General features: G+C 42.7%; 1 protein-coding gene across 1 annotated transcript in view; it reads left to right on the forward strand.

Annotated features, from left to right (window-relative positions):
* LOC121304735 (plexin-A2-like) overlaps positions 1 to 24,539 on the forward strand; it is a 146,854-nt gene that overhangs the window by 74,766 nt on the left and 47,549 nt on the right. Inside the window, exons 5-12 of the mRNA XM_041236103.1 lie at positions 6,997 to 7,097; positions 12,473 to 12,596; positions 14,370 to 14,523; positions 17,658 to 17,754; positions 18,844 to 18,958; positions 19,810 to 20,010; positions 20,592 to 20,688; positions 20,855 to 21,045. Of these exons, the coding sequence (XP_041092037.1) occupies positions 6,997 to 7,097; positions 12,473 to 12,596; positions 14,370 to 14,523; positions 17,658 to 17,754; positions 18,844 to 18,958; positions 19,810 to 20,010; positions 20,592 to 20,688; positions 20,855 to 21,045 (1,080 nt within the window). The remainder of the gene's footprint in view (positions 1 to 6,996; positions 7,098 to 12,472; positions 12,597 to 14,369; positions 14,524 to 17,657; positions 17,755 to 18,843; positions 18,959 to 19,809; positions 20,011 to 20,591; positions 20,689 to 20,854; positions 21,046 to 24,539) is intronic.

The raw sequence follows: 24,539 nt of genomic DNA on the forward strand, positions 1-24,539 counted from the left end.
TAGAATGGGCTGTGAGTTCAGTGGTAGTGAAGGGACTGATCCTCCAGGCTCCGCTGCTTTTGAATGCTAATTCCAAAGAGAGAAAGATCTGCTCGTCTCTCTCTCTCGCCTCTTCAATGAACCAGTTTGCTATTTTTATTTAATTAGACATTTTTTGTTTGAGGGAAAAAGAAAATGAATAACTAAAAAGACAGGTTGTACTCCCCATACCTTTCTGTGTTGTCAAAAAAGGAACACAATAGTCAGGCTCCACTCAAGAGATGCCCAGTTCTGAATAGCTGGAGTGCAGGCTGGGATTTCGTTGGTGCATGTGTGGACCTGGCTGCAGGCTGTTTGTTTAAATCCCAGACTCTTCATTTGCCAGTTTGCTGGGTTTTCTGCTTTCTTGATTCAGTGATGCTCCACTAAACTGCTCCTTGGCATCCCATTTCGAAGTAAGCACTTCTTGGATGGTTGCCTGGTTTGGACCCTTTGTTGCTTTGGAATGCTATACAGTGCAGCGTCTTTTCTGTTTCATTTGGGTTTGGTTGGGCTTGAGAGGTGCAAAGATCATTTGTTCTGCTGGCTTGTCTGAAACTGGAATGCACCCTCCTAACTGATAGTTTTTTTTTGTGATACTCTTGGGAACCGCTGTTCATCAAGCGGGATTATTACGATTCAATATCCGGATGTCAGATTGGTTTTTCGAAAAGCATTTCCTCCTGTCTGGTGAAGCGAGCTAAACAGCGAGCGGGAGTGCGGTACCCAATTCTGCTTGGAGAACTGCAGTGTCAGCTCTCTGAGACACCTGTTTCAAACTGTGGCAGCGCACTTAAATATCATGGAAGCATGCTCTTCGAGTGTCATTTCTCAGCTTATGAAGTATTGAAGAAGACAGGCGCCGCACTGACGAATATTTGTTCCGATTTGTGTTAACCTTCTTTCTTTTGTGCTTTTTTTTTTTTCTCTGCGTGGCTCGGTAGATGTTCGGGGAGGATGAAAGCAGATGGAGTCGGCGTGCTCTGAGACTGTTATGCCCAGTGGCGCTGAGCGAGCTCTCACTGAGGTGTCCCAGCTTGTTAGAGTGTGTAAGCGTCCATCATCGTGGAAACGCTGTCATAAATCCGGGAGAACAGACAAGAACAGAAGCCGCAGACGGCCAGGGGAGTAGCACTGGCAGTGCTGTTTTAAAGCTGAAAGTTAAAGGCTGAAATCGTTTGATCGGTCCTGCCCTCTGTGGCTCAGTTCCAAGGTACACATGAAGTGGGTGTTGATGGTTTCTGTAAGGGGGTGCTTACAAAGCCTGCCTCGTAACAAGAGCTGGATTAGTGTTGCTCCTGTTGATGGACCAGTGGGATCATTGCCACCACAGACACAGGCAACTGTGTTTCTTAGCAAGACTACATAATAATAATAATAATAATAATAAGCAAGCAGGCCCAGGCTTTCAGTCTGTCTTCTCCCAATGGATCTTATTGTTGCTGTCAAGTTTGTAGCAGAGCCCTTCTCGTCAGCCCTCTCGTCAGTCTTGCTTCTGGACTGATGTTTCAAGGGACAGTATTTCAAAAGAGGAAATTCTCTGTGGATTTTTATAGGACATTCAAATATGTTTTGTTTTTTGTCCCTCAATGTTTAATAAAACAGGCTCTTGGCAAATATATTAAAACTGAAAATGAAAAGGTCAGGAGGTTAATTGAAGAGGTCTAAGTGCAAGTTATTTCTTACTAGTTTCTTACTTGTTTCTTATATATATATATAATATGTTTTTTTTTTATATATAATGTTTTTTTTTTTTTCTGGGAGTCTTGCATACCTTGATAATTTAATAGATTATCTACCCATAGATCTATGTTAAATACTAGAGGGGTGTCCCATAAATATATATATATATATATATATATATATATATATATATATATATATATATATATATATATATATATCATTGATTTTTACTTTTTGGATTTGTCCAGCAGGAAACTCTTATAAACAGCCCAAAGCAATAGCTCCCACAGGTCTCCAGGTAAAGCCAGTGTACTCCCCAAAATAACTGTGAAAGTACTGCACAAAAACATAACCGGCAGGTCAGAGGTTGAAAACAATTGAAACAGATCTACTTTGTGAAGATGAGATGTAACACTGCGGACCAGAGTATAAGTCAGACTCCAGTAGCGTAGCGGTTTTAGATCCATGCCAGGTTTTCCTGTGAGCATGAATGTCAGCCAGCCTATCCAGGTCATTTGCTCAGGCGTGCCTAATTAAACTCTTAGTGGAGCCTGAAGTAGTTCATATACAGCGGGAGCCTCATTTCAATCCATGGAATCTCTAGCCCTCTGGTCTGCTCTCAGCAAAAAGCCATGCTTCTTCCGCAACACTCAGTGGTTTTTCTTAGAAGCTGCAAGTGGCTGCCGGCGTCCAGCTTGACAAATTTCACATTACCACATCACATCACCATCTATCAGCGTCTGCTGCTAGTCCACAGAAGAAAAGAGAATGGCTTGCTGCATAGCAGTTTGCCATATCAGGCTTTCTTAAAGGCTTAATTAACCAAAAGCTCAAGTAGGACTAATTTAAGATCATAGGTAACGATCGAATAGCCGCCCAGTGCAATGGAGGGAGGGTGCAATTCAGTTTTGATATCAAGTCTCAGATTTTGCATCAAAGAGCTTGGTTCAGAGCTTAGTCGGTATCCTGTGTGATCCTGGGCTTAACTTAAACCCAGTGGCCTTCTCCACAACAGTCAAGGACTTTTGCAGCTAAGCTCCTTACTGTTCTGTAGGAGCAATATTGCATTGTGCAGACACTGAAGTTAATCTCACTTTCTGATGGGAGATAGCTGCTGTTGCAAACTGCTTTGGCTTAATATCTATTTTTTATTTTGTCTTGTAGATGAATTGCATGGAGATTGATCGTGCGCCTGTGTGTGTGTGTGGGTGGGGCTTAGTTGTGCATCTGCAAGAGAGATCAGTCAGTCCAGCTAATTGAAAACACACACATTGTTACACATCGTTACATCTGCACAGGTGCCCTTGGTGGCTACAAAACAATAAATGAAACCCAGAAAACTGACAAGTTGTCTGCTATTCTGGATTAATTACTTCTGGCATTCATTGTTCCTCATCATAGATCAATCTGACTTGGATTCCTCTGCATATTGTAAAACTGTAATTACAGTAGGTAGATGTAGGTAATTGCATTTAAAGGAGCGCAAATCTAAGGTTTTAAAATCCATCTTCTTACCTCTGTCTTGCCTGTCAGTGCTGACCCCGTTTAATTATGTTGAAGATCTTCAGGTTCTTCGGTTGTGCTTAATTATTGCATTCAGAAATATCTCATGACAATGTTATAGATAATTGCTGATGGATCTGAGTATTGCTGTTATTATTTGGACTGGTGTTTTTTTCCCCCCCGAAGGGTTTACCTATCAACCCACTTACAGTATTAGCATTGCTACATACAAAGACGCGTATACATTCTAGGACAGCGGTACAGGGCTGTTCAGAAAATACCGGGACCTCTTTTTCCAGGGTACCCCATGCATTCCTTTCCCATTCTGTCTGCATTGAATTCAATACAGTACCAAAGTTAACAAGTGATGAAGTTATTGGTCCAGTGACAAGTTCAGTTCTGTGCACTTTGTAGCCTCCTGCGTGGGATGATAGATACCTTTAATTACAGTGACATAGCGAGGACCTCCCCAGCCCTCCCCACACTCATTAGAAATTGAATTTCTGCTTGAACCGTTCAGCCACACGGTCCAATAGCGATGCCAGTTGTTTATGGGCTGTCCTAGGGGTCAACACGAGGACACTACTCTCCTGTCGCTGTGGCAACTGTAAAAGTGACCCGAGTTTCTTTAAGCTGCAGTCACAGTACATTACTTTTCATAAAAAATAATTATCTTCAAGCGGTCCTTATGGTTCTAGATTTGTATCTTCTTTTTCCCACTGTCTCTCCAGAAACCGTTCTTGTCCCTGTGTAGCTTCTCGCCTGTGTGTCTGTCTGTGTTTATTTAAAACCTGATTGAAGAGGAGAGCAGAGTGACAGACACCCATGGTGCTGGCGCGACACATTCTCAGGGAGCCCTTTCATGACTCCGTAATTGCCTTCATTGGATACACTAGACAAAGAAAATCCGTAAACCAGTCTTGAGCAAACCTCCCTCTGTGGTCCCTGGTGCTTTGAAGCTGCATTGCCGCTGGGCTGTGTTTCAGGGAGCAATACATATTGTAATACCCTCCCCCCCCTTTCCTTCTGCTGTGTGACAACTGGACCTGAGCTCATACACAGCCGTGTGCCCCCCTGCTGCCTCTCTTTCTCCCAGTAAAGAGCTCCATTGTTGGGCAGATCACAGCCCTGGAGTGACTGGGTCCTGTGTTGGGTGACAGGTGCATCGTCCCAGAACAGGTTTGTCTTGACTGTTTCACTGTTATGACTGGATGGAGAATATCCTGTGTCTAAAACCATTGGAACTGGGTGGGTAGCAACAGCAGACCATGCTGGGAAAGAGGGTGGCATGGTTTGCATCTAGTGTCATCTGTCCACCTGAATACAGACAGGTAAATGGATGAGACCCATTTGTATTTGTTTTTTTATTTGCTGTAAGCGTATTGTCTTGCAATAAGAAGAACAATCAGCAAATAACTTCAACTTTAAAAAAAGAAACTTAGCAAATATAGCCTAATGTGTGTGTTTCTTTTCTTTTTTTTTTCTATAATTATTCTCATTATCATTTACAGGTACATAATTCTATGCTGTTAGATTGTTTCTGTGACCTTGTGGCCGCTTTGGCAGTTGCTAGCTCTTAAGGGACAACAGCAAAACCCAGCAAGCATCCCCTAACTGTTCTGAAAGTAAACACCATTAGTTTTTCCTTTCCTGGAGCAGTGAGAAGGTTAATCCTCTGAGAAGGGCTTAAAAGCTCACAGTCAGTGACCTCTCACCCTGGGTAGCATTCCCAGAGCTAGACCCCCCCACACACACACAGACACACACACGCAACTGTGTCTGCTGGGGACAGTGGGATCTGTTCTGATTTTGGGTCTCGGGGTGACTGCTTGGGGCAGGGGGAGAACAGGTGGGAAAATATAGTTATTGGATCTCAGTATTAATAACATGATTAGAGGGAGACAGTCTGTACTGAACTGTACAAAGCAGTATAAGCTCTTGCATAGAATTGAGTAGTTAAGCACATATCCAAGAAACAGTCAGCATGTCGGTGGATGGAGAAGACCAAGGTTTTGCCCCGAAGCTGGTTTGGTAGTTTGGGGTTAACGGAACGAGAAGGCTGGGTGTTGGGTGAACTGTGTTACCGAGGCGATGCTTTGGAGCGGTTTCAGACAATGCTCATTTTTGATTTATTTATAATTTTGCTGGTGAATCCGGTCCTCTCGAAAGGTGAAGGATTGAAAAGCGCTGAAGCTTTCCCAAGGGACCGAACGACGGGGGCTTAGTTCCAGCCTGGCAGTGAAATGAATTTGAAAATTTTCAGCACTTTTAATTCCTAAGCTTGAGAACAAATGTTAAAAACACACACACACACACGCTCCAATACACATGCACCTTCATCCACAGCGCCTGGTAACACAACGCACAGCTGTTCCTGTTTGGGAGATTGATTAGCGCATGTTGTAATTAAGCTGTGTTTCTCAACAGAGGGCTGAAAGGTGCAGTAACTTTAAAAAGCTGATTAGCAATCCTGCACATCTCAACGGTGCCTTGCAGACGATCAACTGGCAAAATAATACACAAAAAAACACTTGAGCGATACTTTAAAAAAAAAACTCGTAATCAGCAGTACACTTCCTGACCTGTCTAAATGGGTATTTCTAACCAGTAAAAGAAACATGTTTCTAATGAAGCTGGTAATCTGTGGGCTGACGCAGTGCAACAGTTCTGGTGCAGTTAGCTCTAGTGATCTTGCTGTCTGCAATACCCTATGCACAAGGGCTATCTGTGCACTTTGCAAGTGTCAGTGCATAACTAATACAATTATTGAAAATAGTTGAATTGGAAAGCCCTGCTGTATTTCATTTGTGGAAACCACAATGAACAGTGCAAATGAAAAGAATCACCAGGCTTGAATTATAGTACTAATGGAATCGTAACTGGTTGGTTGTGGGATTTTATTTCTTGATGTTAAACTGTGATACTATAACTCTATTATAAATTGCTGTAAAAACGTTTTGTTCCATTACAAGCAGCGAACGACCGTAAGCAATCTATTCTATTTTCTACAAGCATTTTATACCTTCTAGGTAATGCCATGTGGAAGCACAGGAGCTGATGTGAAGGAAGCAGCACTGCAAGAAGGCAACACCCCTCCCCTTCCCAAGCTAAACCCCCTCCGTGTGTGTGTGTGTGTGTGTGTGTGTTTTCACACCCTGGTGTCCAATCCTCAGATTCTGTTTACCTTACCAGACTTTGCACAACTGAGCATGGGCGCGCACCATGTGGCTGGACAGTGTCGCTGTCAGTGAAAGGGCTCTATTGACTAGCCCCGCCCCAGCTGTTGAGAGCCTTGCCAGTTGTTCTGTTTTACTGGCAGATGCTGGTGTCAGTCATACAGCTGTCTCAAGCAACCAAGAATCGTTGGCATTGTTTCAACACTGAGCTGGGAAAGCATTCTATCATTTAAAACATTTATATTCCGTTTTCCTCTTTGTAGAGCACATTTATAGTGAAATTGGGACTTTTGTTACTAGACAAAATTACAGCCAGGTTAAAACAAAGGGCTGTTTAGATTTCAGTGTACGACAATTTAACAATTTCCAAAACTAGCAACAAAAAAAAAAAACAGAAAATGTCTCTGCCTTTGCACTTAGTGGTTTCAGGTTCAAGGTTTATTTTCTGATAATTGCATTGAGAATGATCTTTTTCTTTATCAACAGTAATGATCCTCAATGTCTTTTGTAGAAGCTGAAATGAGTCTACTTGAGAGTTCTGACCGTGGAGTGTTTTGGCTGGGTATTTCTCCACAGTAACAGCAGTGTGCTCCTGTCCCCTTGTCTGTTGCAGGTGTCCCGGGTTCCGATCGAGTCGTGTGAGCAGTACACCGGGTGTGGGGAGTGCTTGAGCTCGGGGGACCCCCACTGCGGCTGGTGTGTGCTGCACAACATGTGAGTCCAGCCCTCGCAATGCACTAGTCAGAGTGGTGAGGACACTGCCGACAGTCCAGTTCAACACCAGACTTCCTGTTACACCTCTTTTATATTTTACCCTGAACGTGCGCTACAATCAGATTGAACGATGTAGTAGATTTGCGTCATCGTTCCGGCTTTAAATACGAAACATGTTAAAGCTATAGCGTCACTGATTGCATGCATAGCACTGTAATACAATTCCAGTTAGGATCTGGTTGAAACCATGTGAGATGCTGTGAGCTGGCTGATTGTCTGTGTGTGACAGGGAGATTAGAACACTGCACAGCTCATGGCAGATCTAAACACACACAGGCACTCCAGCATCACTCAGCCACCTGTTGGGTTTCCAGTGAGCAATGAGGTGTAGAGCGCCCCCTAGCTGGTCTTCATTAGAATTACAGGGAATGAGATCACGGTTAGGGTCAGCCTCTTTGTGCCTGTGTTATGCGAGTGATAACAGTCTGGAGACAGATGAAGCAGGACAAAAACTTTTTTCAGACATAATTAGAAATGAATCAGTTTTTCTACACGTATATGGTGTTCTGATTTAAAGGGCAGGCATGCTTCGTATTCATAACATGAGCTAACGTTGATCACTTGCGTATGACTGAGAAATGATTGAGATAATTTCAAATTAGCTTTGTAGTGTTGGGAAAAAAAAAAAAAAAAAAAAAAAACTTGATTAGATCTGCACTTTAAAAGAACAGCCCGATTTAAATGTTTCATGCAAGGAGAATAATAAGAAAGATGACAGCCTAGTATCCATTCCAACTGATCAGGCTTCCTAGTCCAGAAACCACAGCCAGCTGCCAATCATTTTGCATGAACCTCGCAAGGGAAAATCAACCAGAACACAAGAAAGCCAAAAAGCCAACTTCCACACTGCTACAGCTTCTATACTAATGAGCATTTATAACTAGTACCGTTATTCATCTTGGCTCCAGTCAACTGGCAAAACTAAGAAAAATGCCGGTCCTGTTTTAAAAGTCTTAATTCCAGTCGTTAATGAACTTCACGGTTTCTGACTGGTGCAAGGCGTCCTCCATTCCACATGCATTCAGAGGATCTCGCTTGGCATGTATGTATGGATGTGCAAAGGGTCACTTAGCTGCTTGCTTTAAAAGTGCTTGGTTGCAATTATTTACTGGGTATTTAAAGTTTCACAGGTAAAGTAAAAGTGCACCAGGGCCTCTGCAGATTTAATATAAGTCGTTTCAACCTTTTTTTAGTGGCTTAAAAGTTTTACCAAGCTTGGCTAGAGACAACAGCTCTTTGGAAACGACATGGAAATCTCCCAGTGTTACTTTAAGCCTTCAGGTTTCAAGTTGGGTGCTTAACTGCTGCAGTCTTGTCATGCTTCAGTGTCCCTCAGGATCCTGGAGAAACAGGATTATTTATTTGGCATGGGTGAAGCGCTCCAGACTGCACAGCTGGGACTCGCTGTGATTTACAGGTATAGGAAGTATTCGGTACAGAGTTTTCGTTTTCAATATCAACCGAAAGTTTTTATACATCATAATATGAACCAGACACAGCGCCCCCTCTGAAAACACCAATCAGAAAAAAACTTTTAATTCTAGAAGTTTAAAGCACATTTGTGGATCTCCGATATTTGAGTCCATGACAGCTGCTCGCACCGTGCGCTTAGCAGTGTAATCCGCAGCTAAGGGCTCCTCTCACGTTTGTTTAAATTTCTCTTCTTATACTATTGTATTAGTCATGAGCCTATTAATATTAAACCAATTTAGCTTTCTAATAAAATGATCCTGTTAAGCTGCTTGCAGCTTTTTTGCAGTGCCCAAGTCTTATGAAATATTGTATATTCACTGTGCACCATAGCCATGATGGATTTCACAACTGTCAACCTAAAAAAAAAAAAAATTCGGACAGTATTAAAGATGATACAGTGAAATATAACTGGCACAGTTATGACACGGAGAAAACGGTGCCAGTTAATTGAACTGATTAAACTAATTAATGTCAATTGAATAATCTGTCACGCTAGTTATAAGGCAGGCTTTTGGAGTGCATCGGTAATGGCCAATAAAAATATAGTTTACTGCAGGAAGAAGACAAGAACACTTCAGTCTGTAGCTGGAGAGAGAGGAGCCAACTTCACAATAATGTACTGTATACTAGAACATATGTTAAACAGCCTTTAGCAGTGCTGTTCTAACTGGGCTTTACCAAATGATATGTATTTATTTAAACGTATTTCAATGTGTCAACGCTTTGAGATGCTCACAAAGGCACTCATGAACACAGTGCGCGTAAATAGCGCTGGCCTAATGGAACATGCGATGATCTTTTGAACTGTGTGTTAGCCTGTGCTTTGGGTGCTGCTGCGTCATCTTTTAAATGTCTTTCAAAAGCCTGATTTGTACAGTACAGTACAGCCGGGCTGAGGGTGTTCTCCCCTTGTACGTCTCGTGTGAAAGACAGGGTCCTGCCCCTTTCAGCAAACAAAAGGAAGAAACAGGTTTTATCAAAGCAATCCAGAAAACATGCTAAAGACCCCCCTAAAAACACCACTGGTCTCCTTTTTAAAGCTGCAATCAGCATGCTTTTTGCACACTAATTGTACCCTGGAAATAAAAGGAGAAAACCACAGAGGCGACCCAAGATGAATTAGGCAACGGCTTTCTTGAGCTGTCTCGCTGCAATCATCTTCCAGTCAAGTACAATCCGCGCCATTCACTGTAAGTCTTTTTTGCAATTGGGTGGAATTAGAATCTTGCTTTCTGACAGCGTAATTGTGGAGCGCAGCAGAGGGGGGGAAAATAAGGAAAAGAAATTCAATGGTACAGCACCCTGGGGTCATTACAGCAGGGACAATTACTAGGGTAATACACTTTATAAAGGGAGCATGGTGAAGAAGTGATGTGCAGCTTTACCACTAAAAGAATAGAATAGAAAATGCACCCCTGGTTTAACAGCCGGGTAGCTTGACAACTCCCTTGTGCTGTAGGGTATTAAATGGGAGTTTCCAGCAACAAAGGAGCCGATCATCATGAAAAGCTTGAGTTTTGGCTTCTAGATTGCCGGCATGGTGTGTGCGTATGTAAATAAGTCCTTAGTCCCATGGGCACAAAACCGCTTGGATTTTAGTCCGTTATAAAGAATATTTTAATGATGATGCCTTGGGAGGTGCTTAAATCTTGCGTTAGTGATAATTCCCATAAGCTTAAATCCGTTTAAATAAGTGGTATCTGTCTTGACAAGCAAATCGATAGATGTTGTATGGATACCCCTTGTGTTCTTTCTGAAAAGTGGGTTAGTAAGTAAGGAGAAAGGGAAGAGGCACCGGGTTCAGGAGTTTGAGAAGAGCTCCACAATGAAAGAGGTGTCCCTGCCATATTTTCAACTGGAAAGCACACACACACTTCCCTGTACTGTCTCTTTGTGTTCTATGGGTTTTGCACTGGAAGATATACAGTTGGGGGTCTCTGTGTCCTTGGGTTTCTCCCCTGCACACTGCGAGTGCCCTGTGTACTGCACACTGTGCAATTACTAGTGCATCAATATTTAGGGTTTGTCTTGCTGGAAGGCATGTGTGCTCCCTGGAGGCTTTGTGTGTCAGAGCTGAGTCGATTCCCTTTATAAAGTATTCAGCAGGTCTGAGATGGGGGAGAGAGAGGGGCAGAGCAGAGCAGGGTTAAACGTCCTGAGAGGGAACACTGAACCGCTTTTCCAAGTTGAAAAGACCCATTTAGTGTTAGGCCAACCCCTGGCCATCTGGGTAATTGTTGGCAAGGTCAGAGAGAACATGAACAGTGGCTCGGTGAGGCTTCAGCGCAGTTACTTTTCTGTAATTTGTATTGATTGCATATTCGGGGGAGGTTGAGAGAGGGGGTCTACATTCTCATTGGGGAGGGTGAAAGTGAATGATCCCCAGAGAGAATTGAAACTCCCACAATTAAAAAAGCTTGGTGACCTTTTCTTGTATCTCAGACACTTACTCAAGGGGATGGAGCTGATTTGAAGGACAGTCTCTCTGCCTGTGCTTTCTTTTTTTTTTCCAGTAGTGTTGTTTTGTGGCTTCGGCAGTGACATCAGAACCATCCTCCGAGCTGCTGGATGCTGCTTTAAATACAACGTGCTTGATTGGCCAAGTTGATTTATAGGGGAAACGCAGTACTGTCATCCTGACAGAAGAGTCACTGGCCAGGCCCAACCCTGCTTAGCTTCCTAGACCTGGCGAGACAGCACAGCATTATTACAGCTGAATGTTCAAATTCCCCAGAGAACCGTTAGCGCAAGTGTGAGTAATGAACTTTGTGAACAGTTCATTCTAATTTAGACTCGCCACAAAGCCTTTTGTTTTCATACACTGGCTAGGAATTTCTTCCAGAACTGTCTTTTTTATAGTCCCAGTACTTTGCTGTTATTGTGAATTCACAGCCCAGCTGCAATAGGTGCTTGATGCACTTGGCATTGCCCACATTACATTAAGCTTATATCAAACCCTCACCTTTTCTGAGTTGTTGGCAGATCGGTTGTGCTAAAGCCAGTGGCCAGGATCAGAGAGGGAAGGCTCTGCTTGACAGATAATAAGAGACAGAGGGTAGGGAACTGAATCAATACCCTAGCTGCCTAGCAGCTGGCCTTGGAGCAGCACAGCATTGTCAGACCTGGATTGTGGCAAAGTCTTTAATGTGATTGGAATCCAGTTTAAATATACCAGCGTGCCAGTGCTAATTTTATGACACAGGGCTTCAAATGTTGCAACGCGCATTCTTGACAAGGGTGAAACGAGTCTCCAATAAAGAATATAAAGATGGTAATTAAGGTAAATATCAGAGAATAACATGCTTCTGAGAGCTGCTCTGGGAAGCACTCTGGGCTCATTGGAACGGTCCCTGGGGAACAGGCCTTTTGTTTCTCCTGTTGTTTCATGATGAAGTGTGTTTTAAATTGGATTTAAAGGAGTTGGTAGCAAGGGGGATCGACGGAAATGTCAAAAAGTCATTCAGGAGCGAAAGTGGTAAGAACAATTAGATCTGGGGGCCGCGTGAGCTTATTGATCCCGCAGCGTTTTATGAGAAATGCTTATGAGTCTTGAACATAAAAACACAGTTTTTCATACGTGATTTCTTGATAAAGTAAACCTCAAATTTATGCCACGAGCAGGAGCAAGATTAGCGATTGAAGGGTGGGATTTTAGATGGGCTAACATTTCTTTTTGTTTTTGTGATTTAAGATTGATGGTTCACCCAAGCTCTTGTTGTTTTTAATTTTCACTTGTGCTTTATTTGTGTCACTGACTGCTTTAAAGAGACCTCTTTCAATCCCAGGAGGAGGGCTGCCCTGTGGAAATGAACAGATCATAAACACGGCTTCCTCTCTCACAGGTGTTCTCGGAAGGACAGGTGCGAGCAAGCGGAGGAGCCGTTCCGATTCGCCAGCACCATCAGCCAGTGCGTGAGCGTCACCGTGCAGCCAGAAAGCATCTCCGTCTCCGAGCACAGCGTGACGGTGAGTCTGAACACAGGAGGGAAGGGAACTGCTGGCACCTCACAGGAGATTATTCACGTACAGTTAAAGACCAAATACGATGAAAACTACAGACGGAGACCTGAAGGAATTATCGCTGCTGTAATGTTTCTGTAAATCGTCACTGTCGTGCATATTGACTGAAATTATCTAGGAAGTGCAAGACAACCTGGAAGTAAAGCAAAAGGAAACAAACCTACCTTTCTTCTAACATGCAATCTTAGGGAAAACAAAAAAAAAAGCCAATTGTCATTTGTCCAGGTTTTTTTTTTTTTCTGCACCATGTTGAGAGAACCTGGGCCTTCAATGAGTTCTTCAGCCAGCCTAGCGAGCTGTCACTCACCAAAACAGAAACAAGATGTCCGCCAGTGCCTTCGGGCTGTGGCAAGACAACAATGCCAGGCTGTACATCACAGGGCAGTGTCACCTAATAATTGTTTACTTCAGTGTTAGGTTCCCTGGCAGTTAGCGACTAAAAACAATTACAGCAGCCCGTGGACTATAGCAGTAGTGGTCTAATTAGGTCTGAGATGGACGTTTGTCATTCATTTCCCTGTCCTCCAGGTCTGTTAATCAGTTTTATTGCTTCATTTCATGGCTGTCGCTGGTAATTTGTTCCTCATAGTCTAGATTCAGTGTTAGCTTAAAGAGCTTAAAAATGTTTAGTGTATACAGGGCAGTGCAATCATGGTCCATCTGTTTTAGGGTCCACGGCACTCCTACACTTGCTGTAGACCTGAGTTTTTATTGTTTGCTGGTTTAATATTTTTATGGAGAAATAAATATTTAAGGATCGCACCTAAGTGCAAATTGTGTAAGATCGTTCTGCTGTTACATGCAGGCTTAAGGTAGCAAGCCTATGTTTCGATATCTACACGGACTGACAACGAAGACAGTGTTGACATGCTTGTTTTAGTTTGTTGGTGTACTTTTATTTTTTTTAAAGATGTTGCCATTTAAATTGTCCATTAGAAGAAATACAGAACCTAGCTCAATAAAAGGTAATTTTATGAAATATGCAGAGCAATTACTGTTACGCGAAGTGAAATCCTAGCACTGTTGGAAGAGATAAATATGATAATGCAACAGGGAATAGGTTAATGCTTTTCAAGCTAAATGTAATGAAGAAAGGCTACCTTATTAATTTGGTCTATGTAGGAGCAGAAAATAACAATTAGCTGCTATAATAAAATGCACAGTATCAGCCCACTTCGGTACTTTAGTAAAGAACATAGACGATGTAATTAGGACCATTAATTGGCTACAAGAAATTTCAACAAAAGCTGGCAAATGGCACACATATTAATTGGTTTCCAAGGTCTGCATTAAATTACAAGCTTGCATTAAATGCATTAGGGTTAATTTGTGTTGTTGAAGACCAATCCCGGAAAACCAGCGCTTTGTTACAGCAATTAAACGATTTTGAGACAAGTTTTAAAAAAAGTTGTAATAAAAATCGGAGCATAAACGACAGCCCATAATGCCAGGTGACCTAGGAAACTCTTAATATAAGAGGTCTTGGTCTGCACCATTGTCATTACCCAAGCTTCTTCACTCCCTTTTTGCATGACATGAACTGCATTTTACATGTTGGTGTCACAAGCTGATGCCGTGGAGGAACACCGCCCCATTGTTCTGCTGTGTGACACAGTGTCGTTCACCATAGCTCTGTTTTGACAGTGAAGTCTCATTCTGGCATTGCGAGATTCCGGATGACTGCTGATTGATTGGTTGATTGATTTGTCGCTTTCACAGCTGACTGTGATGGTGAGTGATGTTCCAGATCTCTCTCCCGGAGTGACCTGCGCATTCGGGAACTTAACGGAGGTGCAGGGCCAAGTGTCTGGGAATCAAATCCTCTGTCTTTCACCATCGCCGAAAGACGTGCCGCTGATACCAACCGAACAAGGTGAGGGCAGCTCGCCCCCTGCTCCCAGAACAACTCTGCATGCCCACCCTCTCCTCACCACACACACACACAACAGCCAGGGCTGCGCCATGAGAGCATCGGTTTGCAATCGCCACACACCCCTTCCTGACTTCAGTCAGTGTGAGCTGGTCCTGCAACCAGAACAGCAGAAACACGTTTACAGCGGTCAGAGCTTTGTGCCGGCTATCTGAATCGTGTTTCTCTTTGTTGGTTTTCCTCTGTTTCAACCGTTCTTTTATTTCTGAGCAGTGTCCCATTTGGAATGCTTCCAGAGAAAGGTCCCTCCCCTCCTCCCCTTTGCCTGTACCACTCCTGCCTAAAAAAGGCAAAGAAAATCCTCTTCACATGCCTCGCTCCTGATGAATAGAAGCAGCTCTCAGCTTTCTCCCAGTCCACTGTGTACATACAGCTGACACTCACTGTGTGTAATTGCCCCCTGCACTCTCGACTTTATTAACCCCTATGTGGATGGCAGGCTCCCAAGCTAGCATGATCCAGTCTGCAATTGAACCCATATAAGGACCCAGACAGCCAAAAAAAAAAACCTCTGATTGCTATATTGGACAGCTGTAAATTGCAAAATAAATAATATGTTTGCACTCGACTTGAAGTCATTGCAATATGTACAGAATGTGCACCTCTTCACAGCTGTATTTGAAATGGAAATCAGTGCTGGGTGGCTATTGTATTGCATTTGCCTGCAGCAACTGAGCGCATCGAACCATAATTTACTGTCCTTCTTGAAGCAGTGTATGGAAGTATTATATGAAAAAGGTGGTTGTCAGTTGCTGTATTTGGCTCCCAATCAGTGCCAAAGTACAGCCTAATTTAAAGACGTATAATTACAGGGTACTGTACATTTTTTTGACAGAAATCTAGTATCCGTTCATTACCCAGGGATGAATATGGGGAGTCTTTCAGTCTCCAGTCTCGACAGCGCCTGACAAGCCCTCTATTTCCATGAGCGAAGCAATGGGATTTGAAGTCTGAGCCGCTCCAGAATTACCTCCCCCCGAGGATGCAAGTGATATGATGTTAACTGAAAAGTGAAGTCGATCTGAGCGGTAGTTTGATTACTGCATTCCCAGCGTAACCAGGAAAATAACCCTGCTATTGAGACAAAACACTCCAGAGCCTTCCTCCACAGACCAGACAAAGTCACACACGTTTGCAAGAGCTGGGGACTTCAAAAGCCCTAGTCTGTTCTGATCAGAGCTGATTGAACTGAGATTGCTCGCTGACCAGATAGGCAGTAATTATAGCACATTGCTGAGATATAATTTGGTGCTGATTCTGGTTTCTATTACATGGTGTTGCTGTAGGGTACAGCTACAGTTCCAACCATTATTGACTATGATCAGAACTCTCTGTCAGCTGTCCTGTTTGATATATTGCTTCAAGCATACATCTGTTTTGAAGAGGCTGAAAGCAGGTAGGAACACGGCACCATTGTTAAGTGTTTCTCCTGACTCCCAGATTTAGACTGAACCGAAGGCCAGATCCACTTGGATAGCATCGCAGAACAACACAAGGCAATTCTCCATCCTGCTGGCTTTCTCCCTGCCCTCCTGACACCACCAAGCTGCCCACTCTCTGCAGTCTGTTCACAGTAGCACATGCCCATGTGTGTGTGGTAGGGGGGGCTCTCTTGCCTGCCTCAAAACTCTCACTTAAATAGGAATTAATAGCCCTTCGTTTTCCAAAGGTCACGCTCTGAGAACCTCAGACCTGTTTCTGCTGGATTGAGGTGTTGGCTGTCCAGCTGTCCCGCCCCAGTGTGGTCAGTCCTGGTGGTGTTGGTACTGGTGCTTGTAGTCATACGCCTGCACAGACCCCTGGCCGGACAGCTGGCTCTGCTTCCAGGGGGCGCCTTCTGTTCTCTTTCCATCCTTCCAGCAAAAACTGCACAAAACACACAGAACAACACACATTTATCAAGGCACTTACATAAAAAATCAATCTGTGCACTTTGTTTTATTTAACTATGAAACAATTAACACACACTTGTGAGGTTAATTCCATATTATTTTTTTTTTATTAGTTATGTAACATGGAGCAGTTTTGGTTTTTCTTTCTAAAAAGAATGAACATTGCTTTTTCAGTGGGCACGGTTTAATTCAACGTTGGGTTCTGATTGAGAACTGAGCGGGCTGTTGAGCAGTGCAGCATGTCCTTGGTGTTGGTGTTGCCAAGGGTGCACTGTCAGTGAACTCCTCAATAGCATTGTTACCTCGCTTGGGTGGGAGTCCAGCGCATTGCGTCAGTGAATTGGCTGGAGAAGCAGAGTTTGCTGCCCGCTGCCCAGCGAGTGGTGGGAGACAAGACACCAGGAGCATATGGCCTTGGATTTAACCCTTTCTGCTCCTCTTTATTGCTCTCAGAACAAAGATGGGCATCTCTGCTGCGAACAGGTCCATTTTTAAGTCAGTTTTAATTTCTGTTTTGGTAGCAAAGATCTGGTACGAAGAAATGTAATTCCAGAAAAGAAAGCCCATAGATATACAGAACGCAGCATGCAAAAAAAAAAAAAAAAAACACGCACATGAAAAACTACTGACACTAAAGCAAAAACAAACCTGGAAATGTATTATTTCTGTTCCTTGCTCTTCAAGGTAAGGTGAAAACCAGTATTGGTAATGCACTTCACAGGTGCGGGCACAAGCTATTATTGGATATCCATTGGGGAACGGGCTACAAGCTGAAATTGCACAGTCAGTGTAAACATCCACTTGCAGCCTGTGCACGTAACTGTGTTCTGAGAGAGTCTGCACTGCACCTCACCTGAAGTGTACAGCATGGTGTGAATTGATGTTGGTTTCATTCCACTCTGACACTCCTACCTGTGAGATCTAGGCAAATTAGATCACCTCAGCCCAGTCACTTTCTCTTATTTGATGTGCAAACACACATACACATACATCTAGATCCCTGCCCATCTCACACAATTCTAAAGAGCTTTTACAGCACGGTGACGTTCTCCCTCCCCGTTTTAGAACACACACCACAATCTTAGATGCAGAGGGCCACATGCGTATTCCCTAGCAGGCTGCCTTTGGGAGTGCATTGATGACAGCATTGCTGACCCTTTCTGTCCTCTCTGCTTTGCTTTCCAGACTGGGTTGGAGTTGAACTCCGGTTGAATTCCAAGGAGACGGGAGAGATGTTCGCCAGCACCGAGTTCAAATTCTACAACTGCAGCGTCCACACACTGTAAGCGTCCCGGTCGGGTCTCCCAGGATCCTCCGCTCTGTCCTGCTTTCTCATCAAACCTTCAGCTGCCGTTGCAAATTAAGTTTGAGCACGTTAGTTACAGCGTTTAGATAACTGCAGCTTTTTTTTTTTTTTTTCCTTCGGAGAAGCATCCCAAGAGGGTTGCATTACGAAACCCCAAGTGGGACAGAATTAATTAGAGTAGGTTTGTGCAAACAAGAATGTCTGCAGCCATAGATTTAACCTTTAGACGGCTAATGTAACTGTGTCCTTTTGAGCCTGATCCCTCCTTAATTAAAAGTAGCATTATTTAATGAGTGCACTTGCTAATAAATCGCTGCAGCTGTGGGGTAAATGTTTGATGTGATGTGGGAAACTGTTAGAGGTTTTGACACAAAATCTCTCCACAGATTTAGGCAGAGACCTCCAGAGTTCTGTGGCTTGCCAATGTAATTCAAATGATCTTACTGTCACTGTTTATTAACCCTAAAAGTTTAAAATCCCTTCATTACCAGCTGTTTGAGACTTTATTTACAATGTGTAAAACAGGCTCATCGCTCTAATGTTATAAATATATCATTATAAACATTGACACATCATTTAATGAAGCCTTACAGCGGTGTCCAGGAACCCACAAGCAGTTGTTTCTTCTTTTTCTGTTTTCAAATTGCTGCACTGGGCACACAGACTGCAGTGATTCAGCATTTTAGCCCAGCACCTGTCCCAGGAAACCTTGGCGGCTGAGAGCTGTGTGGAACTAGACCGCGTTTACAGCCTCTCTGCGGTCACGGCTTGATGGGCCGAGTTGTCTGTCTATATTAAATAATTAATTGAAGAAATGCACTGCAGAAACCTGCCCCCTGCTCGGATCTAGTGTTTATTGGAGGATAGTTAAAGTTAATAAGAAATAATAATACAAGAAGCCATTTGAAAAACTCTTTTATGATCTCATCTTGACCAGGGTTTGAACATTCTTGTAGGTTTTTTTTTTTTTTTATTGTTATTATTTTGATGAAAGCATCATTAGTTTGTCAGCACTCTAGCTGTGTGCTGGGGGTGTTGACTGAGCGACTCTCCTTGTCTCTGCAGGTGCCTGTCCTGTGTGAACAGTGCCTTCCACTGCCACTGGTGTAAATACCGCAACCTGTGCACCCACGACCCCACCAGCTGCTCCTTCCAGGAGGGCAGAGTTAATGCCTCGGAGGTAACCATTGCTCCTTCACTCTCTCCTGATCTGTCTCTGGCTGTTTCTCTCTCTCTCCATCTGGCTGTCTCTCTCTTAGTCTGTCTCTCTGGCTCTCCCTCTGTCGGTCTCTTGCTACAGTATATATATAAATGTATCAGTCAGTGTCTATATACCTATGTAACTGTGTGTCTCATATATTTCTGTGGTTGTTGGTCTCTGCAGTGCGTATCCATTTATCTGTGCAGCAGCAGTTTTATAAATTCTATCTTGGTTTAATGCTGTGCATCCGTCTCCCTCCCTATTGGCAAGACTGCTTGGTAATAAAGAGCCCCTCCTCGGCTTCCTCTCACAAATCGAAGGTGTTTTTAGCCTGGCTGACTGTTCCCTCAACACCTTTTCTAAGCGTGCATGATTCAGGAAGAGGGTGGCAATTAGGCATTCGTTTATAATCATATGGAAATAACGACGAATGTACTGCCCGGCTGATCTGAAATAAACCTGATCGCTTGTTAGGAGGGAAGATCAAGCAGGGGAGCTCCCATAGGGGTGGGCATTGGCTACAACCAATTGAGAGGGGTCCTGGAGAAACTGATACCAAAGTAGGAAAGGCTCATCTGGTGTTCATTGTTTCTGGTATCTGCCTGTCAATGTACTTTATTCGTTTCACTCTTTCTTTTTTTTTGGTGGGGTGGGGGTGGGGGTGGGGGGGAGTATTGCAGATCAAATCTATAATGAGTTTCAGAGGCGCTCCGAGGAATTTATTATTGAAACACACACAACTGCCTTTTGGGCAGATGCAACACCACTGCGCTGGAGGTACCAGAGAGCGTGGTTTGCTGTCTGCCTCACACCCCCTCGTCTGTCTGCAGGACTGCCCACAACTGGTGTCTTTAGAGCAGATCCTGATCCCGGTGGGCGAGGTGAAGCCCATCACACTGAAGGCACGGAACCTGCCCCAGCCGCAGTCCGGCCAGCGGGGCTACGAGTGTGTGCTGGACATACAGGGGACCAGTCACCGCGTCCCTGCACTGCGCTTCAACAGCTCCAGCGTGCAGTGCCAGAACAGCTCGGTACGTGGGCATCTCCACACCTTCAGCACTGAGGACTCCTCTACACCTCAGCACTGAGAACTATCACTAGGGTCAATCCTGCAGCTCCAGAGTGCCAGAACACGCCAGTCAGCCCCCATGCACATTCACAGCAATGGCCAAAAGTTTTGCATCACTTAAAATGTTAGGATTGAGACTTAATTTTTATATATATATAATTTAGATCATTTATTTAAGAGAATGTAATAAAAGAAACTACAACATGATATTGCAAAAGTCTACCAGAAGCCAGAATAGTAGTGTTAGATTTTGAAATGTCACATTTGTCATATTAAACATATGGAAAATTACAAAGCGGTGTGTAATTCAATATGTTAAAGTAACATTATTCGGCAGGTTTATCTTTCTGAACTTTCTGAAGCAAAATGGGGCCGTTCTATAGACTAGTGCTAATCTTTTGGCCATGGCTGTGTATTCAGGAGCAGCTTGGTACACCCACACTCATTTGTTTAATTGCATGAATGATTGATTGATTAATAAGATAAGCAATAACACATATAAAAGAGCATCCAGTTAGTGCTTTCCATTGTTTTTCCATTCAGTACACTTATGAGGGGATGGACATCAGTGACCTGGCGGTGGATTTCTCTGTGGTGTGGAATGGAAATTTCATCATTGACAATCCAGAGACTATTAAAGGTAACTGCTTGCATCTACCTGTGTCTCCTTGCTCCTAAACAGCATCGTAACTTCACATTGCAAAGAGTTCATATGGATTAAATCTTACTGAATTAATTTGTGGATTTTACATAGAACCCTGATTATTGCCTGTTTGTTAAATTGATGCAACTCCCCCTTCCCCCAGTGCACCTGTACAAGTGTGCAGCTCAGCGGGAGAGCTGTGGACTGTGCCTGAAAGCTGAGAGGAAGTTCGAGTGTGGCTGGTGCAGTGGGGAGGGACGGTGTACCTTGCGCCAACACTGCACACCACTTGCCAACCAGTGGCTGGACCTGTCCAGCAAGAACGTCAGGTGTACGAACCCACGGATCACAGAGGTGAGCCACCACTCCCAGCATGAACCACGCACTGCCCGGGAGCTCACAGCTTCTCACTCGTGGCTCCTGTCCAGTCCAGAACCTAGTTCTAACCACGGCCTTAATCAGCTGAATAATGTAGTGTCTTGATCCAGCGAGGTCTTTGTTTGACAGAAACTATTTGTCTGATCAAGTTATTAAGGAACCAATCTGAACAAGGTTAGGAACGGCGTGTGCCACTGCTGTAGCTTTATCAGCAGCCTTAACAAACAGAACAAAAACTTTGGCTATGAAGTCTACATTACTGTTTGTTTATTTATTTATTGGTGGAGTTTAATAAGCTGTGTCTCGTTGGGAATGAACCCATGTCTTAGTCAGCTGTCTGATACCAGTGTTTCTTTGGTTGTTTTTGGTTTTTTAAATCAATAAACACATAAGGCACATCATGTTGGTTTTGAAACCGCAGTTAATATACGTGGGAGTCAGTGCTTAAGTAAGCAGTGTAGTCTGCTCTGAAGGCTACAAGACCGTGTGAATCTGGCTGTAGGGAAAGCGACTCAACCCTGGACTGCTGCAGGGTGTGTGGGGGCGGGGCTGTGCTCCGCAGTACTGTGTGTGTCAGGGCGCTGGGTGTCAACACCACGTATGAACTGAACAGTGCTGAAGTCTTAACACAGCTTACAAAACGCTCTCTTTTTTGTCTGTATCTAGTACATGTAAAATTGTTTCAGACTTGAAAGTATCTTCAATATATGGTTACCACATGACTCCATGTACACCAGGACAGTTTGTATCAGTTCAGGCTTTTCAATTCTCATCGCAAAGCATTCTGGTATGTTTTACCTGTCTCGGGTACCTTTCACAGCAAGACTACACTTACCAGAACGCACTGAGGTGCGAGGTGAAAAGCCTGAACTGTCCTAAGCTGTCCTAGTGTACACGGAATCATATGGTAACCGTAGTTTGATACCCCTGTCTCCTTTGATAACAACTCCTAATCCAGCCCCAAACAGCTCCTTATATTAATGCAACTTAGAGAGTCTGTTATAAAGATCACTCTCAGTCTTTTTTAATTTTATTAAGACCAGTTACTGATTTAAGAACACCCTTTGTATTTAATTTTTCTCTCGCCATATTAAAAATGGACTTTGTAATAATCTGTAATTTGTTTCCCCTAATGGTGCCCAAGTTGCACTCGGACATTGTATCCGTTACATTTGGTAACACACCACTGCACTATGTTTAACCTGGGCTCCGAGAGCACTTGATCGATCATATATTTTTTGTGTTTAATGGTTGCTCTCTCTTTCATTTTCCCTGCTGGTTTCTGCGCCCCAGTGCACATGTGCTAATTAAAAACGGTAAGGTAATTTAGCTCGTAATTGATTCGCAGGTTTATATCACAGGCTGAGTTCGAGTCCTACAGGAGATGACTCTCGTCTTCTCCCATCCTCCTCCCACACTCTCTCTCCCTCACTTTGCTAATGATGCGCCCACGAGGGCAGGACAGTAATCCCCGATCATTCAGTGCTCATCCACAGACACCAGGACCACAGCTTTACAAGGGCATGCCGCACATCGTAGTTTAATGACCTGCTTGTTCACAGTCGCGGCTCAAACTCTGTACAGATCAACAGCTGCTGCACCCAGCCCGTTTCTAATGTATTTGATAATATAGAAGTGAATTCAATTAAATTATATATTTTTAAAAACGACAGAAGCTTCCAATTATAAAATGCAAAATATGCGCAAGAGCACAAGTCAACAAGACTTCAACAAGACGCAAAGGCGACAAACAACGAGTCCCGCTGACACAGACTTTTCCACATGTCAAGGTAAGGATCAGCAAATTTAATTGAAAAATATAACCTTAAAAACTGCAAATGTTAAAATGATTTAAGTTCACAGTGTTAAAATGTTAAAGTGTTAAATGAGAACAATGAATTGCTGTTCAGTTACCTTTTGTCAAGTGTTTCAGTGTAACACATATTTATCACCGTTCATTTCTGTATTCCCCCCGCTGCGACAAGGGAAGTGGAGATTGCTACTAATCTAAAAGTTTTAGACCAGGGAACTACTAATCTAAAAATTCTTTTAGACCAGGACACTGTTTTAAAATATGTTAAATATTTTCAAAATCAAACACAATATAGGAATCTAGATATAGATATATATGGATATAATATATATATATATATCATATATATATATATATATATATATATGTGTGTGTGTGTGTGTATATAAATTTCCATATCTTCAAGATCTTCAATCTCCATTACTATATTAAGACCAAAACTGACTGAAACATGGAGGCCTATTTCTTCTTCTTCTTGTTATTGTTATTATGAAGTCTGTTTCAGAAAAATATATAAACCGTTAGTGTCTGATCTCGCACAGCTGCTTAAACTGTGTCTCTGTACTCAAAGAGTTTAACACACATAGGTATACTTAACTTGGAAACTGCTTGCAAACGTTGCAATTATTGAAGTTTACAGTGTTAAATGAGGACACTTGGATTTAGTGTTTTGCCACAATATATAGTTTTAACCTATGATGTATTTTTGTTTCTGTTTGTCATTGCAGATAGTGTGAAGAAAACCCAGAAAAGCACAGAACTAGAGAGAGAGAGAGAGAGAGAGAGAGAGATAGGTTGAACTGTAATTTTAAAGTACCCTGGCAGAATAAAAATGAGTATGTAATAGTGTCTAATGTTGTTTATCATGTATATAATATACATTGTGTTTTAACATTTAAAAAAAACAAAAGAAAACATGTAAGTTACCCTGGATAAAGACAACAGCCCAGTGATGAAGTAATAATGATCATGTATGTTTTATTCTTATTAAACTTCATAGTGTACCACCAGTGTCCGTTGTTTGTTTGTTTGTTTGTTTGTTTATTTATTTATTTTTACAAATGTATTTCGAATTTCAGTGGATTGTACACCGAATTTTAAGGATTATGTCACACCCAGGTCTATTTCTATATAATACAATGAATTATAGTATATATTTAAATTTAGATATAAAACAATGTTTCAAATGGAGTCAAAGATATGTTTCTTAGAGGAAGAACACAAGCAGTAGTACCTACACTCTACTCTACAGAAATCCGAAACCGGTGTATGGCGCTCCCCGTCACTTTGACTAACATTAAGGTGAAATAAAGAGATAGACGGACCGTCAATTTCCAGTTGTTCTGCTATTTCTTGATAAGTGGCGTTCTTTTTATTGTCTTTATAGCCACTGCCCTCATAAAGAACATTTTACTTTTTTGACTTACTTAATTCTCATTGATCATTCGATTTTTTTTTTATTTTTTTATTTCTGTGGTAATCTCTGCGCGAGCGAGACACTGACAGTCTGACAGCCACTACCTTTGCCTTTATTTCTGATTGGTCCATTGCGACGCGAACAATGTATTTCTATATTTGTATGTGATTATGCTATTGGCTGGCCTATCACGCTACAGTATCGATCAACAAATCAACCCATTTTTATTTCTCATATAGC

This window comes from Polyodon spathula, chromosome 39 (genome assembly GCF_017654505.1).
Source record: "Polyodon spathula isolate WHYD16114869_AA chromosome 39, ASM1765450v1, whole genome shotgun sequence".
In the NCBI taxonomy this organism is placed as follows: Eukaryota; Metazoa; Chordata; class Actinopteri; order Acipenseriformes; family Polyodontidae; genus Polyodon; species Polyodon spathula.